This window comes from Cynocephalus volans, chromosome 11 (assembly GCF_027409185.1).
Source record: "Cynocephalus volans isolate mCynVol1 chromosome 11, mCynVol1.pri, whole genome shotgun sequence".
Lineage (NCBI taxonomy): Eukaryota > Metazoa > Chordata > Mammalia > Dermoptera > Cynocephalidae > Cynocephalus > Cynocephalus volans.
This window is the reverse complement of record NC_084470.1, coordinates 61738259-61756509: the sequence shown is the minus strand read 5'-3', so window position 1 is coordinate 61756509 and position 18251 is coordinate 61738259. Positions and strand designations below refer to the sequence as shown.

General features: G+C 47.6%; 1 protein-coding gene across 1 annotated transcript; it reads left to right on the top strand.

Moving 5' to 3' along the window:
* Positions 1 to 216: 216 nt before the first annotated feature.
* RRP9 (ribosomal RNA processing 9, U3 small nucleolar RNA binding protein) lies at positions 217 to 7962 on the top strand. The gene is made up of 15 exons (XM_063114693.1): positions 217 to 397; positions 664 to 746; positions 3388 to 3494; positions 3869 to 3936; positions 4019 to 4060; positions 4345 to 4471; positions 5141 to 5265; positions 5349 to 5441; positions 5826 to 5926; positions 6009 to 6143; positions 6225 to 6287; positions 6558 to 6703; positions 6790 to 6869; positions 7592 to 7665; positions 7795 to 7962. The coding sequence occupies exons 1-15, from the start codon at positions 311 to 313 to the stop codon at positions 7886 to 7888; spliced, it is 1425 nt and encodes a 474-aa protein (XP_062970763.1). The 5' UTR covers positions 217 to 310; the 3' UTR covers positions 7889 to 7962.
* Positions 7963 to 18251: the final 10289 nt, after the last annotated feature.

Sequence of the window (18251 nt, the reverse complement as noted above, 5' to 3'; positions counted from 1 at the left end):
CCCTCCTTAGAAGTCAGCCAGCAGCAGAGCGCACGCGCCGCAGCCTCTGGCCGGAAGTGCCGGGGAGAAGCCGGCTTCCTACTAGAGCTTGAGAAGGGACCCTATAGTCTCTTTAGGGGCGTGGCCACAGCGTCTATCCTATGAGCGCCTGGGGGCGTGACAGAGCCTGCTGAAGGACCCAATGGGGCGGCGGGAGGAGGGGCCCGCTGGGCAGTGGAAGCCTATCCCGGCCAGGGGACTTGTGGTGCGGCAGGGGTTTAGCTGCCACGTGAGTTCCTTAGCGGCTGGTGCTACGCAGACGGTGGGCAGCATGTTGGCAACGGCAGCAACTCATAAGCGTGTCAAGCCGGCCTCAGGGGCCGGGGCTGGTGCAGGAGCCGGCAAGCGGCGGCGAAAGGTGAGCATGGCGCTTCCACGGGCCGCGGTCAGTCCTGCTACTGGGACAACAGTCATCCCAACAGTGGGAACCGTGCCCGGGCCTCTCTCCATCCTTTCGCCCGGGACCCCAGCCGGAGTCAGCTTCGTCCCTCCTGGAAAGCCTGGCGCTTTACTCGGGAGCCACCGACTTTCCCAGTCCTGGGGCTCTCGAGGGACCGGAGGGGCCTTAGGTCAGGCTGGCGTGGTCGGTACGTCAGACCAAAGAAAGGACCATATAATCCCCAGGACGACTCTGCGGGGGACAGGGGCAAGTCCAAAGGTGGCGGCAAGATGAATGAGGAAATCTCCAGCGATTCTGAGAGCGAGAGGTGAGCTGTTCTTTTCCACCTAGTGTAAGAGAAAACAGGCCCACGATGTCTGGAAGACTCAGTTAATCCGTGCAGAGCTCGGCCTAGAACTCAAGACTCTGGCCCTTGGCTCTCAGATCGTGGCTGTTTCCCCCAATTTCTGGCCCTGAGAAGTCTCATCTCCTCTATGGAGTCCGTGTAGGAAGGACCCCAGGGCCAATGGGAGACCATTGAGACTTCCCTGGTTCATGGCAAGGAGGAAAGCACGGTGACTGGCAGGCGAGGGGAGAGGGATGCAAGAAATGCTCCCTAGTTCTTCATTCTGTTTCCCCCCAATTTCCCATTTACTGGTCCCTCCCCACCTGACTTTTTCTTTGGTGGCTGGCAAGTACAGGCATCCAAACCCTTGACCTTGGTGTTACCAACACTATGCTCTAACCACATGAGCCAGCTCCTCCGCCGACTCTTAGCTTGCCAGGCACCGGCTTCACTGTTGGGAGTACAGAGATGAGCAGGCTGGTGAAGAGAGAATGTGTTGTAGGGGGATATGTGTTCTGGGAACGGAGGAGGGACATTTAAATAGGGCCTGGAGAGATGAGGGTCTCTGGTGGAGAGGTAGGGAAGGCATTCAGGGATCAAAGAAAAGTCTGGGATGTAAGCGTGCCAAAACGGGAGGTGGAAAAGATGGAAGGGTAGGTGGTGGCTGTATCCATATTGTGAAGGGCTTTAAATGCTACCCTCGGTTCTTCAGGTGATGGGGGTGGTTGCCGGGTTTCAGAGGGTTGGGCAAGGTGTCAGGCCTGAGCCTGAGGGATGATGGAGGCTCTCATGCTAGGGAGTTCTAGTGCCTTCCTTATGAGTTGGCTTTAGAAATCCTGCTTCTAAGATTGAGTATGTGTTCCCTTACTTGCTCACAGAAAGACTAAATATACTTTTTTTAATCCTAAGGTTATTGTGGGTTGGTGTGTGTCAGGCCCTGTGCTAAGCACTTTTAAATATTTTTACAATGTTGTGTTGTGATGTATTAAATACAAAAAAGTGATAAATTGGTGAACCTCTGTGTACCTACCATTTCGATTATGAACTCGAACATTTGCAGAAACTTTGAAGCCCCTACTGTCATTCCTGACTTGAATTAATAATTTCTTTGGTTTTCTTTATTTCTTCATCTTCTTCAAATTAAAAAAAAAAAGTTTTCATTCAGGTGTAATTTATATACAGTAACTCACTTTTTTCAGTGTTCAGTTCTGTGAGTTTTGACAAATGCACACAGTCATGTAACTACCACCACCACGAAGATATAAAAGGGTTTCATCACCCTCCAAAATTACCCCCTGCTCCTTACAGTCAGCCCCTCCCCCTCTCCCAGTCCCTGCTAACCACTGTGCCTAGAGTTCTGCCTTTTTCAGAATGCTGTATGCATGGAATTATACAGTGTTTGCTTCCCTTGCTTTTATTTAGAGTTCTGCTTCCTAGGGGTAAATCCTTTAACAGTAGATTGATCAGTTTGGGTAAACTAAGTTGAAGTGTTAACCTTGGTTGTGTAAGGGAGGGGCAGCATCAGCCCTATTGGCCAAAGGCTTGCCTGGCATGGGGCACTCGATGGGCTCTGAGGAATGGTTTGGCCTTGGCTTTCCTGAGAGTTTTCAAGGTCCCTTCTGGGAAAGTTGTGGGCAAGGTTATGGGTGAGTCCTGGAAAACACAGTTGGAGCAACTGGCAGAGACTAGGTATCTGCAGGCCCGTGATGAGAGTGAGTGGGCTGCCCTGGATTTTCTGCTTCTGAGTTCCCATGATCCACCTTCCACTCCTGGGAGTAGTCCAAAGCAAGACCTATCTTTGAGTAAAGGGAGTGCCCTCAGCTGGTCTCATGACTGGGGAATGGAGGGGAAAGCAGGAATTTCATCAGTACAAGGTCAAGGCAAAACCAGTTAAGATTCACCTGGAAACTTATCCTCAGGATAAAGGATGGTGCTGTGACAATGAGTCTAGGGTTATGACAGTCCAGACATGTCTGCCTCTTGGGTCCTTGGATCTGACCCAGACTGGCTGACCCCATGTCTGGGGGTGGTTGTTGTTCTGGGATCTGCCTTTTCTGTCTCTGTGTTGGGTCTCCTGTTTCTGGTATCCCATCTTAGTTTACCCTCTTGTTTGGGGAGCAGATCCTCTATCCTTCTTAAAAAAGGACAAAGGGCCAATTCTGTGGCACCTTGTACATTTGACAGTATCTTCATTCGTCATTGATGCTTCAACTGGGCATGGCATTCCAGAGGCTAGCATTTTCCTTCAGAGTTTTGTGTGTGAGGCTCCTTTGTCTTCTTGTTCTCAGTGTTGCTGTTGAGATATCTGAAGCCATTTTGATTTCTGACCCTTTATGCATGGCCTGATTTTTCTCAAAAGCATGTAGAACCTTCTCTTTCCCCTCGAGTAGAGAGATTTCACAGTGATCTCTTTGAGGTTTGGATATTTTCACCCTTATGCTGGGCACTGAGTGGGGCCTTTTAGTTTGGTAAGTCATATCCTTTAGTTTTCTGCACATGAAATCATTGGCCATGAGGGCTGGCAGGGATGGGGAAGGTTGGGTGGCAGGGAAAGCATCAAGGAGGCACAGGCCTAGGAGGAGTGGGGTGAGCCCCCTTCTTCCCTGACTTCTCCTGCCTGCAGCCTAGCTCCAAGGAAGACTGAGGAGGAGGAGGAGGAGCTGGAGGAGACTGCACAGGAGAAGAAACTGCGCCTGGCCAAGCTCTACCTTGAGCAGCTCAGGCAGCAAGGTGAGCCAGTGGGCAGGCCAGGCGAGGGGCAGGGCCTGTGCCTAAGCCTGCATGCTGCCTGCTGTGCAGCCCCGGCCACCTGATAGGTGACTGACATAGGTACTCAGCGGGCTGCCAGGTCTGCTGGTGCTGGCTGCCCTGTGGGGGTGGCCAGGAGCTCTGATGGGCCTCCTGGGGCAGGCCAGACCTGCAAGGGGCTTTAGACTGATCTGATAAGTAAAGGTAGAAGGAGACCATCAAACCATCCCTACCTTCTGCTGAGGAAGCCTGAAATTCCCTCAGGGCTCAGCTCTGAGGCTTGGGGTGGGGATAAATTGGGAAGGGAAACGTAGGATCTCAGCTTTGGTTTACTTGGTCTATTCTGTCCTGCACAGAGGAGGAGAAGGCTGAGGCCCGTGCATTTGAGGAGGACCAGGTGGCAGGACGCCTGAAGGAGGATGTGGTCAGTGTGGAGGGAGGGTTGGGGTGGGAAGGGGTTGGTCTGGTCCTGTTTACAGGACCTCACTCCTCTCCTCTCCATGCAGCTCGAGCAGAGGGGCAGATTGCAGAAGTCGGTGGCAAAGGAGGTGAGAGGGCATAACACTTTGGTGTAAGGTTGGAGGGAATTGGAGGCCCCACATGGGTTGGAAGGCAGATGGTCCAGTGGGAGCTCAGGCTGTGAGGAGTCTTAGCTCTAGAACATAGTGAACACTTGGGCAGATAGGGTCAGGTAAAGGTCTGGTCCTTACAGCCTTGGGTCTTGTTTTCCTTCTTTCCAGGGTGGGTTGGGAAGGATGGCATTGGAGGTGGGGGTGGGGGGCGGGTGCCTTCATGCCCCTAGCTGCAGTGACCCAGTTCCCTGTTTGCCCAGATTCAGGCCCCAGCCCCAGGTGACATTCGAATTTTACGGGGCCACCAGCTCTCCATCACATGTTTGGTCATCACCCCTGATGACTTGGCCATCTTCTCTGCTGCCAAAGACTGCACCATCATTAAGTGTGAGTGAGTGCCTGAGTGTGGCCCCCAGGGGACATCCAGGAGGGCTGTTATGGGAAGAGGGAATGGCCACAGCAAACTGAGCCCTGATAGGGGGAGCCTCTGGAGTCAGGTTTGCTCTCACAGAGGTACTTTCTGGGTGATAGTGGAAGCTTCTGCCCAACAGGGGGGCTTATGAGCTCCTTGTCCCTGGAGATGACTGAGCAAAGTCAGGGTGATGATGCTGAAGGTGGGTGGTTGGACAAGAAGACATTTGCGGAAACCTTCAATGGCTGAGCACTGTCCCCATTCACCCATGGTGTTTTGTTTGTTTGTTTTTGGTTTTGTGGCTGGCCAGTATGGGGTTCTTAACCCTTGACCTTGGTGTTATAACACCATACTCTAATCAGCTGAGCTAACTGACCAGCCCTGTTAGTAACAGTAAGAATTCACACCATCAGTCTCAAGCACTTTTTCATCTCTTCTCTTCTTTGGACTTTATGGCTGCCTTTTGGGACTATTGTCCCCAGTTAACAGATGGGGAAACTGAGGTGACTTGTCCAGAGGCTCACAGTGGCTGAACCAGGTCCTCTGACCCAAGTCCAGGACTTTTTCCATGCTGCCCCTTGAAGGGGGTTGCCGGCCAGCCCTATCCCCCCACCCCAGTGGCATCTGTCCTTCCCCGGTGGCAGGGAGCGTGGAGAGTGGACGGAAGCTGCATGTGATTCCTCGAGTCAAGAAGGGTGACGAGGGGCAGCCCCCTGGTCACAGCAGCCACGTCCTCTGCATGGCCATCTCCTCCGATGGCAAGTACCTTGTAAGGCCATGTTGGCTGTGGGGGCAGATGGGAAGTCTGGGTGTACAGTGGGTACCTGTGGCCATTGTCCTTAATCCCCACAGGCCTCGGGTGACCGCAGCAAGCTCATTCTCATTTGGGAGGCTCAGAGCTGCCGGCATCTGTACACCTTCACTGGACACCGGGATGCTGTGTCGGTGAGGAGCTAGGCCTTCCTTGGTGGATATTTAGCGAGTTCCTGCTGAGTGGGCCAGGCTTGGTCCTGGGCCCTAGGGTTCCTGTCCTGCACTCTGGGGTAGTGAGTGTTGCTGTAAAGGACATAAATGGGCTGAAGGATGGGGAGGAGACTGGATTGAGCTTGCACAGGGGTCAGGGAGGGCCTTGAGAAGTCTGCATCTGCTCAAGGGAGGGCGGGCATGCTCCTGACAGGACCACATAGAAAGGCTCCACAGAGTGTTCTCTGGAGGAGCTGGCTCCCTGTGCCACATGACTTGCTTTTCAGGAAATCCTCTCTGGGCCTGACCTCTGTCTTGCCTGCTGTAGTCTAGGTCCCATTTTGCCCTCTCTCCTTGCACCCTTAGGGGCTGGCATTCCGCAGAGGCACGCACCAGCTCTACAGCACATCCTATGACCGCTCTGTGAAGGTGTGGAATGTGTCAGAGAACTCCTATGTGGAGACGCTGTGAGTGCATGGGGAGAGGGTGTGTGGATGTGCGTGCACAAGTTCCTGTGTGATGTCTGTCCTACTCTGTCTTGCCTTCCAGCTTCGGGCACCAGGACGCTGTGGCTGCACTGGATGCCCTGAGCCGGGAGTGCTGTGTGACAGCTGGGGGCCGGGATGGGACTGTGCGTGTTTGGAAGATTCCCGAGGAGTCCCAGCTTGTCTTCTATGGCCACCAGTAAGGCTGCCTGCCATGCCAGGTGGGGGCTACATGGGCTGGGGGGCGTTGGGCCATGTGGCTCACAGCCCCTTTCTCCAGGGGCTCCATCGACTGCGTCCATCTCATCAACGAGGAGCACATGGTGTCGGGTGCAGATGATGGGTAAGAGCTGCCTTTTCGATGTCTCCGACTGCTGCTACTGCTTCTGAGCACTTGCTGCCTTCCAGGCGCTGAATTTGCCTCAGAGAGCTCTCCCCATTGGGGGTGCTATTGTAACCCCCTTTCACAGATGAGTACACTGAGGCTGAGTGTTCAGATGACCTTGTCCATTTGTCCACATCACACGGCTTGTGTGTGCACTTGATCGCTACCTGCCGTGTGCCTTTTTCTCCTCCTCCTGGCCCTGTCACTGTCTGTACTCCCTGTCTGTAGCTCCGTGGCCTTGTGGGGGCTCTCCAAGAAGCGGCCTCTTGCCCTGCAGCGTGAAGCTCATGGGCTGCGGGGGGAGCCGGGCCTGGAGCAGCCCTTCTGGGTGTCGTCAGTGGCAGCCCTACTCAACACAGACGTCGTGGCCACAGGTGGGTATCCTGTGAGGCGGTGGGGGTGGGGGTGGCCACAGGGTGGGCTGGTGCTGGGGTTGCTCACTGTCTCCCTGTCCCCCTAGGCTCCCACAGCTCCAGTGTGCGGCTTTGGCAGTGTGGGGAGGGCTTCCGGCGGCTTGACCTTCTCTGTGACATCCCCCTGGTGAGTGGAGCTTGAATGCTTAGCCTGTCTTTGCCGCACTCCTGAGGCCCCAGAGCTCATGGCCCCAGGAATTAGCTCTGTAACATCTTTCTTCCTGACAGAAGTGCGCCTCCTCAGGGCAGAACCAGCTCCTAGCACAGGGCCCGGCAGGAACCCTCTCTCCTCCTTCCTCTCCCTTCTTCCCACATATCCCCTCCTCCGTTCCCCTCCCTGTCCTAGGCCCTGCCCTGGGTGCTGGGGTACAGGGCAGGGAACAGCATGGGCAAAGGCATAGAGGCCTGGCGTCATGATTGCTCTGTATGGCTAGTGCCACATCGACTGCCAGACTAGAGCATGTGGACTTGACCATCCACACTGGGGCGACCTGGAGGAGAATGGCAAGATCTGCCAGTGACTTGTGCTGAGAGTGCAGGGCACGGGTCAGTGGTGACGGTCATGGAGTTTCTGGGAGCTAGCCTTTAGGCCACAGCCTTGACATGCTTGGTATATACTGTTTCCTTCAACCTCACAAACTCACTGCCAGGCTGGTGCCAGGCTTACCCCCATCTCCCAGCTGTGGGGGCTGAGGCCCTGGGTGGTAAGGGCTGGCCCAGGTAACCAGGTGGCAGTAGGCAGAGCAGGGATTTTACCCAGGCCTGGTAAGGCCAAGCCGTTGACTGATGTTGGGGACTGTGGTGGATAGCTGTCCTTGTGTTTTCTGTATTTTCCCTCTCTCTCCTCAGGTGGGTTTTATCAACAGCCTCAAGTTCTCCAGCGCTGGGGACTTCCTGGTGGCTGGGGTGGGGCAGGAACACAGGTAAGCAGTGCCCCTCAAGGGATGAGTGTGAGGGGCAAGGTGTGCTGACAGGGCACCTGAGTGAGAATGGGGTTGGAGACTGGGAGTGGGGCTGGGCCAGGTCTTAACTTCTTCTATTGTCCCTGGCAGGCTTGGCCGATGGTGGCGGATCAAAGAGGCTCGGAACTCTGTCTGCATCATCCCACTCCGCAGGGTCCCCATACCTCCAGCTGCTGGCTCCTGACACTCATCTTCCTTATTTAAGTCCTTCCCAGGCCAGGCCCCACAGTCTTTGTATTAAAAGCCTCCCCTTTTGGACCTTGTCTCTTGCAGCTTCATGGGGTGGGGGTGTGGCAGGGATTGTGGGTTGGAAGAGGCCTGGGGAGGGACAGAACTCCAACAGTCTCTCAGCTCTGCCACTCTGCTAGCCTGAGCACTTTACCCTTTCCCAAAGAACTTGAGATGGAGACCTCAGCTGCCTCCTGTCTCCTGTCTCCTGTCCCTGAGTAGCATGCATGATGAGCTCATTAGGCTAGCTCCCCCACATCCTCTGGGCCGATAGGGGTCAGAAGCTGTTTACCCCTCAGCTCAGAAGCCATGGCTTTCCAATTGTGTTTAAGGGCTGGTGCTGGGGTCAGAGCTGAACTGAAGACAGCCAAGCCTGCAAATCAGGCTACCCTGACTTCCCCACCCAGGCCAGGTCGGGGCTGGAGGGGACAGACTGCTCCTGAGGTGGAGGGGTGGGATTCTGCACTGGTGGGCTTACTGCCTGGGGACAAGGGTCAGAGTTGGGAAGAGCTCTGCCCTTGGTTTGAAAGACAGAGCCAGGCTGCATCACCTGTTACAAGAAGGACCTGCTAGGCAAATGTGTCAAAGGAATGTTTACTTTCCCTGATGTTACCAACTGGGGAATTCACTCCTGGTATTGGGTGAACTGACAAGGGCTGGAGATAAAGTACAGTGAAGTCCCCTCCTCTCTGGCAAAATAAGATGGGGGTATTAAGGGAAAGCTCTTAGCCCACTGGGCCCAGCAGCTGAGCCTATGAAGGGGTGATGTGGTCTCACAAGGCTCCACTCCTGCTCCCATGCTCATGAGGCCTCCCCCTCAACTGACCTGTGCCTGTGGTTGTCCTCCTGGGGCCAGGAGGTCAGGTTTTGATTGAGCCCCTGAGAATCCTGTTATGGATCACAAGATGTTGGTAGAATTTACTCACTCAAATGTCCTGCCTCAAATTGAGCTCAGCAATGGCATAACCATACCTCCTGGATAACACTGCAGGCAACACGGAAAAGTCCCTGAGCGTGTGAACCCTTTCCTATCGTTACATTCCAGAGAGAAAAAGTTTGAAAAGGGACACCCTTGGAATTGAAAGTGAAAATACTTAATTCCAATCTGTTCAGCTGTGCTCTGTGAGGCTTCCTTACTATAGTTGGTTTCTTTTTTGTTTTTTTTTTTTAAAGATGACCGGTAAGGGGATCTTAACCCTTGACTTGGTGTTGTCAGTACCACGCTCTCTGGCCATCCGTATATAGGGATCCAAACCCTTGGCCCTAGTGTTATCAGCACCATACTCTCCCAAGTGAGCCATGGGCTGGCCCTAGAAAAGGCTGTTTTAAATTCAGAAGTTCTTGAGCACAGAAAAGTCTTAGAAAAAGAGTGTCCATATTAGCAGTAGAAGAGTATGAGGAAATGCAAGTAAACCTGGAACTGGAGAAGGACCTTTGAAAGAAAGCAGAGTCATTTGCACAAGAGATGTTCATTGAACAAAACAAGCTAAAGAGACAAAGCCACCTTCTGCTACAGAACTCTGTCCCTGATCCGCTGGGTCACCTGAAAGCTTTAGATGAACACGCAAAGCTCATCCAGCTCCTTGAAGAAGAGAGAATTCAGCATCAGCAAAAGGTCAAAGAATTAGAAGAGTGACTAGAAATGAAATATTCCACAAAGAGATACACAACCTCGAACAGCAATTGGAGCTTCTAGAAGATGATAAAAAAGAATTGGAATTAAAATATCAGAATTCTGAGAAGTCCAGAAATTTAAAGCACTCCAGTAAAAGCATTGAGTAGGCTACTATATCTTATTATTAACCTGTGAATCTGTCATGCCCAGTACAAAACCTAGCATATAGTTAGTCCAGAACATTTACTGAATGCTGTAGAAAAATACCAAGATTTATTTTAAAATTCCTTCATTTCTAAGTATTGCAATTCAGTAGAACACACTCTGTAATCAAATGATTCACAAATATTTATACTTCTTTTTTGAACTTAGAACCTTTGTGAGCATCACATACAGAATTAAGACACAGAGATATTATTAGCATGGGAAGACTGAAAATTACAGTATTTTTCAGGGCTTCAGAGATGAGTGTTCCTTTGAGAGTGCATTTTTAAAAAGAATCAAACCCCTTTTTATACTACCCTCAAAACCAAAAACAAAATAAACAAAAAATAAAACAAAAAACACAAAGAACAAAGCAGGCAACTCCATATAGTTTACAAGGAGTTGTTGTTATTATTATTATTATTGTTGTTGATGGATGAATTACTTACAGGAAATGGAGTATCAATCTGGGTGCTATGCAGCTGCTTCATCTGCAACCCCAGGAGGGAGAAGTTGAAGCTTATAAGGGACTTAGAGACAAAAGTGGAGCTGTGCCAAAGAGAAAGGCTGTGGAAGTGGAAGATTCCCAGGCACCTTGCAGCCACCTCTTGTTGCTTTGCGTTACTTCACCCCCCACGGATTTGTCACCCCACTTCCCCTGGGTGATGGAGATGAAAGGATTACTCAAAGCCCACCTCTTCTGAGCAGTGAGAGGCCCCAAAGTGGTTAATCTCCCTTTGGGAGTCTCAAGTGAGAGCCATCCCTTTCTTGGGAAATTAACACCAAATTGGGGTTCTCCCTGCATTTATTTTCCAGACCAGGAAGTTATAGGAAGAGAACAAAAGTGGTGTTATAGTTTAACAGTATAGGCTGGTAACTTTCAGTGAAACAAGCCAGATGACATTCCAGTAAGGCAAGTAAGGGGTCCTATCAACAACAGTTCGATCTTAGCAAACATTCCTTCCTATAGCAATTCTCAGTATCTTTACGTAACAATCAGTAACTAGTCTGTCTTTGAGCCAGCAACCTTGCTGTGCCACAATTCTTATCTTGCAACAGAGACTTATACCCTGAGGGAAATTTCCAGTCCTCCACAAGGTCAATATTTGAAACTGCAAGGCTTTGGAAAACCAGGCCCTGTGAAGTACATATGCTTTACAGTATATTCCAGATCTCCCTCGTTTTATTTATTTATTTATTTATTTTTAAAAATTTATTTTATTTATTGAATCAAAATCGATTATACATTTTTGGGGTTGAACATTGAGATATGTTGATTAAATCAATATTACTAGCATATATATTGTTACAAATCATAATTATTCTTTATGCCCCTTGTCCAACCTCTCCCCTTCCCCCATTCCCTCCCCCTCCCCCCTCTAATTGCCCTAGATTTCTTCTCTCCTTCTGAGAAAATAATGGTTACTCTGTTAACTTGGTGCCTAGATGATCTGTCCAGTGCTGAGAGGTGTGATGAGGTCCCCCAATATTATCATAGAGCAGATGCTTCTTCTGTCACTCTGAAATGAGTTTTGTGGAAAGAGACATCCTCTTCTTTTCTTTGTCTCTGCTGGTGACTCTTCTTGTGTGAATGCACTCCAGTGGTTGGTGGACCTTCTGGGTGGTGGCTGTGGCGTCTAGCTGCTTTTGCAGCAGCCATGGTTATTGTGGTGGGCCACCCACGTGGGGGTGCTGTTTTTGGCATGCTCCTTGGCACTGGAGGTATGCCTGGTTGTGGGGTGTGTTTGGTCCCCTTCTCCATGCCTCTAGTCCCTGGGCAGGGCCCAAGGCGCTGGCGCCATGTGCCTGATTGTGGGAGAGGGGTCCAGTCCCCTTCTACATGTCCCGGGTCCCTGGGTGGGCGCTGAGGTGCTGGCACAGTGTGCCTGGTTGTGGGAGGAGGGTCCGGTCCCTCTCTCCATGCCTCGGGTACCCAGGTGGGCCCCGAGGTGCTGGCGTTTTGTGCCTGGTGTGGGAGGAGGGTCTAGTCCCCTTCTGCATGCCTCTGGGCCAGGTGGGCCCCGAGGTGCTGGCATGGTGTCCCTGGTTGTGGGAGGGAGGTCCAGTCCCCTTCTCCTTGCCTTGGGTCCCTGGGTGGGCCCCGAAATACTGGCGTGGTGTGCCTTGTTGTGGGAGGAGGGTCTGGTTCCTGGCTCCATGCCTTGGGTCACTGGATGGAACCAAAGGCACTGGCTTGGTGTGCCTGGTTGTGGGAGGGTGGTCCGGTCTCTGACTCTATACCTTGGGTGGGCCCCAAGGTGCTGGCTCAGTGTGCCTGGCGAGGTAGGGTGGTCTGGTCCCCTTCTCCATGCCCTGGGTCCCTGGGAGGGGCCCAAGGTGCTGGCGTGGTGTGCCTGGTTGTGGGAGAGAGGTCCGGTCCCCTTCTCCTTGCCTCAGGTCCCTGGGTGGGCCCCAAGGTGCTGACGTGGTGTGCCTGGTTGTGAGAGGGGGGCCAGTCCCCTTCTCCATGCTTCAGGTCCCCAGGCTGGCCCCGAGGCACTGGTGCAGTTTGCTTGGAAGTGGGAGTGGGGTCTGGTCCCCAGATCCAAGCCTCCAGTTCCCAGGCAGGCCCCAAGGTGCTGGTGGTTTGCCTGGGCCGGAACTAATTTTTTGTCCTTTGCTTCTTTTTTTAATTAATTAATTAATTAATTTATTTTTAATTTTATTTTGTCGATATACATTGTGGCTGATTATTGCTCCCCATCACCAAAACCTCCCTCCCTTCTCCCTCCCCCCTCCCCCCCAACAATGTCCTTTCTGTTTGCTTGTCCTATCAACTTCAAGTAATTGTGGTTGTTATATCTTCTCCCCCCCCCCCCTGGTTTTTTTTTTTTTTGTATGTGTGTGTGTGTGTGTGTGTGTGTGTGTGTGAATTTATATATTAGTTTTTAGCTCCCACCAATAAGTGAGAACATGTGGTATTTCTCTTTCTGTGCCTGACTTGTTTCACTTAATATAATTCTCTCAAGGTCCATCCATGTTGTTGCAAATGGCAGTATTTCATTCGTTTTTATAGCTGAGTAGTATTCCATTGTGTAGATGTACCACATTTTCCGTATCCACTCATCTGATGATGGACATTTGGGCTGGTTCCAACTCTTGGCTATTGTAAAGAGTGCTGCGATGAACATTGGGGAACAGGTATACCTTCGACTTGATGATTTCCATTTCTCTGGGTATATTCCCAACAGTGGGATAGCTGGGTCATATGGTAGATCTGCAATTGTTGAGGAACCTCCATACCATTTTCCATAGAGGCTGCACCATTTTGCAGTCCCACCAACAGTGTATGAGAGTTCCTTTTTCTCTGCAACCTCGCCAGCATTTATCGTTCAGAGTCTTTTGGATTTTAGCCATCCTAACTGGGGTGAGATGGTATCTCAATGTGGTTTTGATTTGCATTTCCCGGATGCTGAGTGATGTTGAGCATTTTTTCATATGTCTGTTGGCCATTTGTATATCTTCCTTAGAGAAATGCCTACTTAGCTCTTTTGCCCATTTTTTAATTGGGTTGCTTGTTTTCTTCTTGTAAAGTTGTTTGAGTTCCTTATATATTCTGGATATTAATCCTTTGTCAGATGTATATTTTGCAAATATTTTCTCCCACTCTGTTGGTTGTCTTTTAACTCTGTTAATTGTTTCTTTTGCTGTGCAGAAGCTTTTTAGTTTGATATAATCCCATTTGTTTATTTTTCCTTTGGTTGCCCGTGCTTTTGGGGTCGTATTCATGAAGTCTGTGCCCAGTCCTATTTCCTGAAGTGTTTCTCCTATGTTTTCTTTAAGAAGTTTTATTGTTTCAGGGTGTATATTTAAATCCTTAATCCATTTTGAGTTGATTTTAGTATATGGTGAGAGGTATGGGTCTAGTTTCATTCTCCTGCATATGGATATCCAGTTATCCCAGCACCATTTGCTGAAGAGGCAGTCCCTTCCCCAGTGAATAGGCTTGGTGCCTTTGTCAAAGATCAGATGGAAGTAAGTGTGTGGGTTGATTTCTGGATTCTCTATTCTATTCCATTGATCAGTGTGTCTGTTTTTATGCCAGTACCATACTGTTTTGGTTATTATAGCTTTGTAGTATAGCTTAAAGTCAGGTAGTGTTATGCCTCCAGCTTTATTTTTTTTGCTCAGCATTGCTTTGGCTATGCGTGGTCTTTTATTGTTCCATATAAATGTCTGGATAGTTTTTTCCATTTCTGAGAAAAATGTCATTGGAATTTTGATGGGGATTGCATTGAATTTGTATATCACTTTGGGTAGTATGGACATTTTCACTATGTTGATTCTTCCAATCCAAGAGCATGGGATATCTTTCCATTTTCTTGTATCCTCTCTAATTTCTCTCAGCAGTGGTTTGTAGTTCTCATTATAGAGATTTTTCACCTCCTTGGTTAACTCAATTCCTAAGCATTTTATTTTTTTGGTGGCTATTGTAAATGGGCAGGCTTTCTTGATTTCTTGTTCTGCATGTTCACTATTGGAGAAAAGAAATGCTACTGATTTTTGTGTGTTGATTTTGTATCCTGCTACTGTGCTGAAATCATTTATCAATTCCAACAGTTTTTTTGTAGAGGTTTTAGGCTGTTCGATATATAGGATCATGTCATCTGCAAACAGGGACAGTTGGACTTCATCTTTTCCAATCTGGATGCCCTTTATTTCCTTCTCTTCTCTGATTGCTCTAGCTAGTACTTCCAACACTATGTTGAATAGGAGTGGTGAGAGTGGGCATCCTTGTGTAGTTCCTGTTCTTAAAGGAAAAGCTTTCAGCTTTTCCCCATTCAGGATGATATTGGCCATGGGTTTGGCATATATGGCTTTAATTATGTTGAGATACTTTCCCTCTATACCTAACTTATAGAGGGTCTTTGTCATGAATGAGTGCTGAACTTTATCAAATGCTTTTTCAGCATCTATAGAGATGATCATATGGTCCTTGTGTTTGAGTTTATTAATATGGTGTATCACATTTATTGATTTGCATATGTTGAACCAACCTTGCATCCCTGGGATGAATCCCACTTGATCCTGATGAATAATTTTACGTATGTGTTGCTGTATTCTGTTTGCTAGTATTTTAGTGAGGATTTTTGCATCATATTCATCAAGGATATCGGCCTGTAGTTTTCTTTTTTTGGTTATATCTTTACCTGGTTTTGGTATCAGGATGATGTTTGCTTCATAGAATGAGTTTGGGAGATTTGCGTCCATTTCAATCTTTTGGAATAGTTTGTAAAGAATCGGTGTCAATTCCTGTTTGAATGTTTGGTAAAATTCTGCTGTGAATCCATCTGGTCCTGGGCTTTTCTTTGTTGGGAGCCTTCTGATAACAGCTTCAATCTCCTTTATTGTTATTGGTCTGTTCAAATTTTCTACGTCTTCATGGTTCAGTTTTGGGAGCTTGTGTGTGTCCAGAAATTTATCCATTTCCTCCAGATTTTCAAATTTGTTGGCGTATAGTTGTTTATAGTAGTCTTGAATGATTCCTTGTATTTCAGATGAATCAGTTGTAATATCGCCTTTTTCATTTCTAATTTTTGTTATTTGAGTCTTCTCTCTTCTTTTCTTTTGTTAGCCATGCTAATGGTTTGTCAATTTTATTTATCTTTTCAAAAAACCAACTTTTTGATTGATTGATCTTTTGAATTGTTTTTTGGTTTTCAATTTCATTCAGTTCTGCTCTGATTTTAATGATTTCTTTCCATCTGCTAACTTTAGGTTTGGATTGTTCTTGTTTTTCTAGTTCTTTAAGGTGAAGTGTTAGGTAGTTCACTTGCCATCTTTCCATTCTTCTGAGGTGAGCATTTAATGCAATAAATTTCCCTATTAATACTGCTTTTGCAGTATCCCACAGGTTTTGGTATGATGTATCATTATTTTCATTAGTTTCAATAAATTTTTTGATTTCCTGCTTGATTTCTTCTTGGACCCATATATCATTAAGTAGAATGCTGTTTAATTTCCATGTGTTTGTATAGTTTCCAGAGTTTCGTTTATTATTAATTTCTAGTTTTAATCCATTGTGGTCTGAGAAGATACATGGGATAATTCCAATTTTTTTGAATTTATTGAGACTTGATTTGTGACCTAATATGTGATCTGTCCTGGAGAATGATCCATGTGCTGATGAGAAGAATGAATATTCTGAGGTTGTCCTTTGCTTCTAACATGGGGGAACTTCCTGTGGGAACCAGTACTTTAGCTGTGTGGTTGTTTAAATTGCTGCTTTGCTGCTGTTTCCCTAGGGAAGGCTTTTTGTGCAGCTCAGGGTTTAATGGTTGACTTTATAGGTACTTCTGGCTCTCTAGAGACCTGGTGGATCTGTGTTCTGTAGAATCTCTGATCCATCCAGGACTGAGTTTTTTCATCAAACTGCACCCCATGCAATTCTGCATTCCTGACCAGTCTTCTCTGAGTGGTCCTGTGCTGACGGGGGGGCAGATCAGCTGTCCTTGGTGTGCTCCAGTGTTCTCCCATTGTGCCCATCTCCCCCACCGACCATGCTGCAAACACTTCCCATGGGATAGGCCCTGTGTCAGTCCCTTGCAATGACTCACCAGTCTCTGAGTGGCTCCCTTTTTTCAGTTGTTCTGGCTCCTCGCTCCTGCATGGGTCCATGTGAACCCTATTAGTGGTCTTGCTGTTCTAGGGGCCACCAAGGCCCTCTTCTCCCCTTCTGCCTGCAAGTAACTCCATCTGAAGGGCACAGCTGCGGCTTCTGCCGGTTCCTGCTCCGTGCGCTCAGCAGCTTGAGCCTTAAAGCAGCTGCGGCCCGGAATGCTCAGAGCAGCTTTTTCTTTCTCTTATTGTAGTTTCTCCCGCCTTCATGAACTCCATAGGTCTCTCCTCCTTTTCCCCTGAGCTCCAGTGGCCCCAGCTTGGCTGATGTTACATTTTTATAGTTGTAAATTTGGTTGATTTGTGGGAGAGAGTGATGCTGGGGACCATCTATTCCACCATCTTGATTGGATCCTCCGTTTTATTTATTTAAAAGGAAAAGCAAAAGCTATAGATTAGGTTGACATAGTTAAGAAAAAAAGCATTTTGTTAAAGCAAAGTTAGTATCAATTAGCATGGCAAGTCCTTTTAATTTACTTCAGGTGAGGACTGGTGAGGTCATCGTCTCTGCAGCTGCAGCAGCATCACTCCAGGTGCTGTGAACGAGTGTAATTACCAATTGTTGAGACTCTGTAAAATAGTTCATTGAGTCCAGAGAGTTTGTTAATATTAGTTCACCTGTCCAGGACATTACTGCTTCTTAAGCCTCTAGTCTTTTGCCAAATCTTTGATCAGTTACAAGTCTTTTGTATAAGAACAGGATGTCTCATCCAAGTTACAAACACCCTCTTTAAGGCCAGGAAAATTTAGAGAACTGCTTTTGTAGAGAAGATGTTATTTTCCCCTTTATGATCAAGGCATTCCTCATAAAAGCATTGATGATCAATATGTAGATTGAAAAGGTCTTACTTTTCATTGCATAAATTTCTCAGTGTTGGGAAGGCTCTTTCCCAGGTGGTGATTGAAAGAAGCATCTCTGTGCACTTTCTTTCAGTGATCTGTCCCACGTTTCTGGGAAGACTGTTTCCTAGGTTGTGTTTTGTCCCACACCGGGAGTAAAGATGAACAGCAGGATGAAGCAGTACCTACGGCGACATAAAAAAGGGGTCAGCAACATGGAAATGAGACATGCTATCCTATATCCAAAGTTTTAAATTATATCCTGTTATAAAGAGAGAGAGTTAATTTTCATTGAACTTATAAAAATAGCCACATTGCCATAATAATCATAAGGATACTTAAAGTTATTAAATTTTGGGGGGGATCAAATAAGGAGAAAACAAATGCTCTTATCTCTATTTTAAATGATATTTTACCAAACTGTTGTTAGTTATAGATAGCTGAAGAGAGAGGGAGAGTTTTCTTACATTTGGAAAAACATTAGGAGAACCAGCGGTGTTTTAAAATAAGGATATTGTAAAAACCCGTAATTTTTTAAAAACTAGTTTACCAATTAACTTTTGTTGTATTGACCTTTGTGAACAATTTTATAAACCCATCAGTTTCTTCATTATAATTTTGAAACTTCAGTTTAAAGCTATGAACTCAAAGTTTGTCGGAAACTGTACCTATCAGAGTTTTTTCATGAAATATTTGAAGACATAACATTCAAAAATTATAATTAAACAAAGATTATGACCAGTAGCATTTATATCAAGACACAGATATTTAAGAACCTTACAAGATTTTGGAACACATATCCATAACACCTTTAGTACTGACAATCCTTTTCTATATAGCCTAATTTATTTCATAAGCCAATTAATTTTGATACTTCTTTTATATATCCTTTGAGAAACTCCAGGGCCCTGGAATTCCTCAAAGTCATTTTAAACTTTTAGAATTTTGTGTTGGAAAGCTTTGTTAAATAACAAAAGGCTTAAAACATTTAGTTGAATAAGATTACAAATTATTACGAAAAGTAAAACCGAAGTGACATAGG

Excerpts from the sequence above, each read along its gene's own strand:
- RRP9 (XM_063114693.1), top strand. The coding sequence starts at position 311 with ATGTTGGCAACGGCAGCAACTCATAAGCGTGTCAAGCCGGCCTCAGGG. Across the intron at positions 4,061-4,344 it reads AGAAGTCGGTGGCAAAGGAG|ATTCAGGCCCCAGCCCCAGG; the intron begins GTGAGAGGGCAT and ends CTGTTTGCCCAG. Across the intron at positions 5,266-5,348 it reads CCTCCGATGGCAAGTACCTT|GCCTCGGGTGACCGCAGCAA; the intron begins GTAAGGCCATGT and ends TAATCCCCACAG.